Source organism: Austrofundulus limnaeus, unplaced genomic scaffold (genome assembly GCF_001266775.1).
Source record: "Austrofundulus limnaeus strain Quisiro unplaced genomic scaffold, Austrofundulus_limnaeus-1.0 Scaffold8, whole genome shotgun sequence".
In the NCBI taxonomy this organism is placed as follows: Eukaryota; Metazoa; Chordata; class Actinopteri; order Cyprinodontiformes; family Rivulidae; genus Austrofundulus; species Austrofundulus limnaeus.
Window position 1 is genome coordinate 3,804,648 of NW_013952410.1, and position 2,174 is coordinate 3,806,821.

The window sequence follows — 2,174 nt, forward strand, 5'->3', positions numbered from 1 at the left end:
ACCCGCGGGCCCCACTTTGGGCACCTCTGGTTTAAACTAAGATTTTACACTCAGAAAATAAGCTAATCAATGACAATGTGACCTTTTGTTTTACTCCATGTAGATTTGAGTCCGTTCTGCTGAAATCAGATTAGATTAGGAAAAAGCTAGTCTGAAAATATTCTCTGCCYAAGTCATTTCCTTCGTTTAAAGTTTAGGATTCAAGTTTCTCAAATGTCAGACACGATGCAAACAATCCTYCACTTATTTACAGTATATATGCACTCTGCAGGAGGTACTCACGTTGTCCGCAGTGACTGCCTGTGTATCCCTTCGAACAGGTGCAGGTGTCCTCTTGGCAGCTGCCTCCATTCATACACCTGATGTTACAAGACTGAACTGTTAAAAAAAGGTAAAACGAGTTAAAATTTTAAAATGCATCGGTCCGCTTACTATGAATTGTTACTGCTGTGTCTGAAACAATCTGCCATGAAGGTCAGAGGGAGGACTTAAAACTATTAATGAGCAGTAAGTCAAACGGGGGCAAAAATATGTACATGTACATACTGGATGTACTCTCTTCCTAAATCAGCRTGTTGAAAAAGTGCAGCTCAGTTTGAAAACTGTACTTTGACACAGTCCAGATCCACTCTTTGTTTCTGAGGAATTTCTTTGTTGTGCTTCAGCTTCCATAGGCTTTTTACTTTTCTTTCTTCTGCCACTTATATCCTCTGTGGCTTTCCTGCTCTTCTGTTTCTAACTCAGCCACAAGTTTACCATTAATTTCCTCTTTTTTGTCTTCTCTCTCTCTCTTTTTCCCTCTCCAACCATCTGCCTTCTTTTTTTTTTATTTCCTCTCAAGCATTTCTGGCATGCAGAGTTGTGCAGTAAAGGAGAAAAGGTCTGCGCTTCCCAAAAGTGTGTCCAATTRGGCTTTTGTGGAGATTCCAAACTTGCCAACAGCAGAAATTTGAGTCAATAATCCACCTCCCTTACTTTGATTGTAACTAAACACTAAATATGAGTCACAATGAGTGAATTTACTCTTAAGATAGCTTTTCAAAGTAATCACCCACGCTTTCCTTACTGGAAGCTTTAACTGAAGTGACTTTTGTTGCGTGAGTCAAATCACAACGGCATGAATGTTGGACGTGGATCCTATGCAGTTTCGGTAAATGTGGGGCAAAGGTGTATTTCACTAAGACGGCCATCACAGCTTTAATTCGTTCCACGTACATTCTTCAACACACTCAAGAGTTCCAGCAAACTTTTCTCGTGTGAAACACTTGGCAGTCCCCGTGCACGAATTTGGCAGGAGCAGTTTCTGTCTCGCAATATACGATGATAAATTAAAGCAAATAGCTCGGGACTCTGGGGACGCCATGTGTTTACAGGTCAGCGTTACTGGTGTGGTTCTTTTGTTTCTCTTAACCTCCTCCTTGTTTACCCTAAACAGGAAATCGGCTTTACTTTTAGGCTTCAACTTCCATTTCATTCTCAAACACACTGATTGTTTCTCTTCGCTTATGGACAGAAATAGGAGCCGTGGTGTGAAACATGACTAACGACCGCACAGAGTTTTCCCTGCTGCGGAACAAACCGTGAAGAAAACCGTTCCAATGCACTGCAGTTAAGACTTCCCCCAAAGCAGACGGCAATTTGAATCCACTTTCCCTCCCCACAAAAATGTACTCTTAAATAGGTCAAAGACGTATGGGGAAATACTTTAGACACTGCAAGAGTCTCTCTGTGCACTTAACTAAACTCTCTGAACTCAGAAAAAAAAGATAAGTGCCTGGAAAGCTTGTAAGACTCGTGCAGATCTTCCCTACATCACATGTTTCTATGTTATGTTTGAAAAAATAAAGAGTAGCTCTATGTCTCCAGCAACAACACTGAGGACATGTATATCAGATTACTCTTCCAGATCAGGGATGGGACACTGGTGGCCCGCGAGCCACATCCAGCTCAGGAGGGACTTCCGTCCGGCCTACAAAAACAATATATTTATATTTTTATTTCATGGCTGACAGCGTCTCTGTACAGACTAAACATAGTTTTTTCCTTGAAATTCTGTGAACAGATTGGCTACCTCCAAATAAAATTGTTATCTATCTATCTATCTATCTATCTATCTATCTATCTATCTATCTATCTATCTATCTATCTATCTATCTATCTATCTATCTATCTAT

The 2,174-nt window shown here is 40.6% G+C and overlaps 1 protein-coding gene across 1 annotated transcript in view; it reads right to left on the bottom strand.

Moving 5' to 3' along the window:
• Window positions 1–2,174, bottom strand: part of fbn2b (fibrillin 2b) — a 77,937-nt gene that overhangs the window by 62,107 nt on the left and 13,656 nt on the right. Inside the window, exon 5 of the mRNA XM_014000507.1 lies at window positions 283–378. Coding sequence (XP_013855961.1) covers window positions 283–378 — 96 coding nt within the window. The remainder of the gene's footprint in view (window positions 1–282; window positions 379–2,174) is intronic.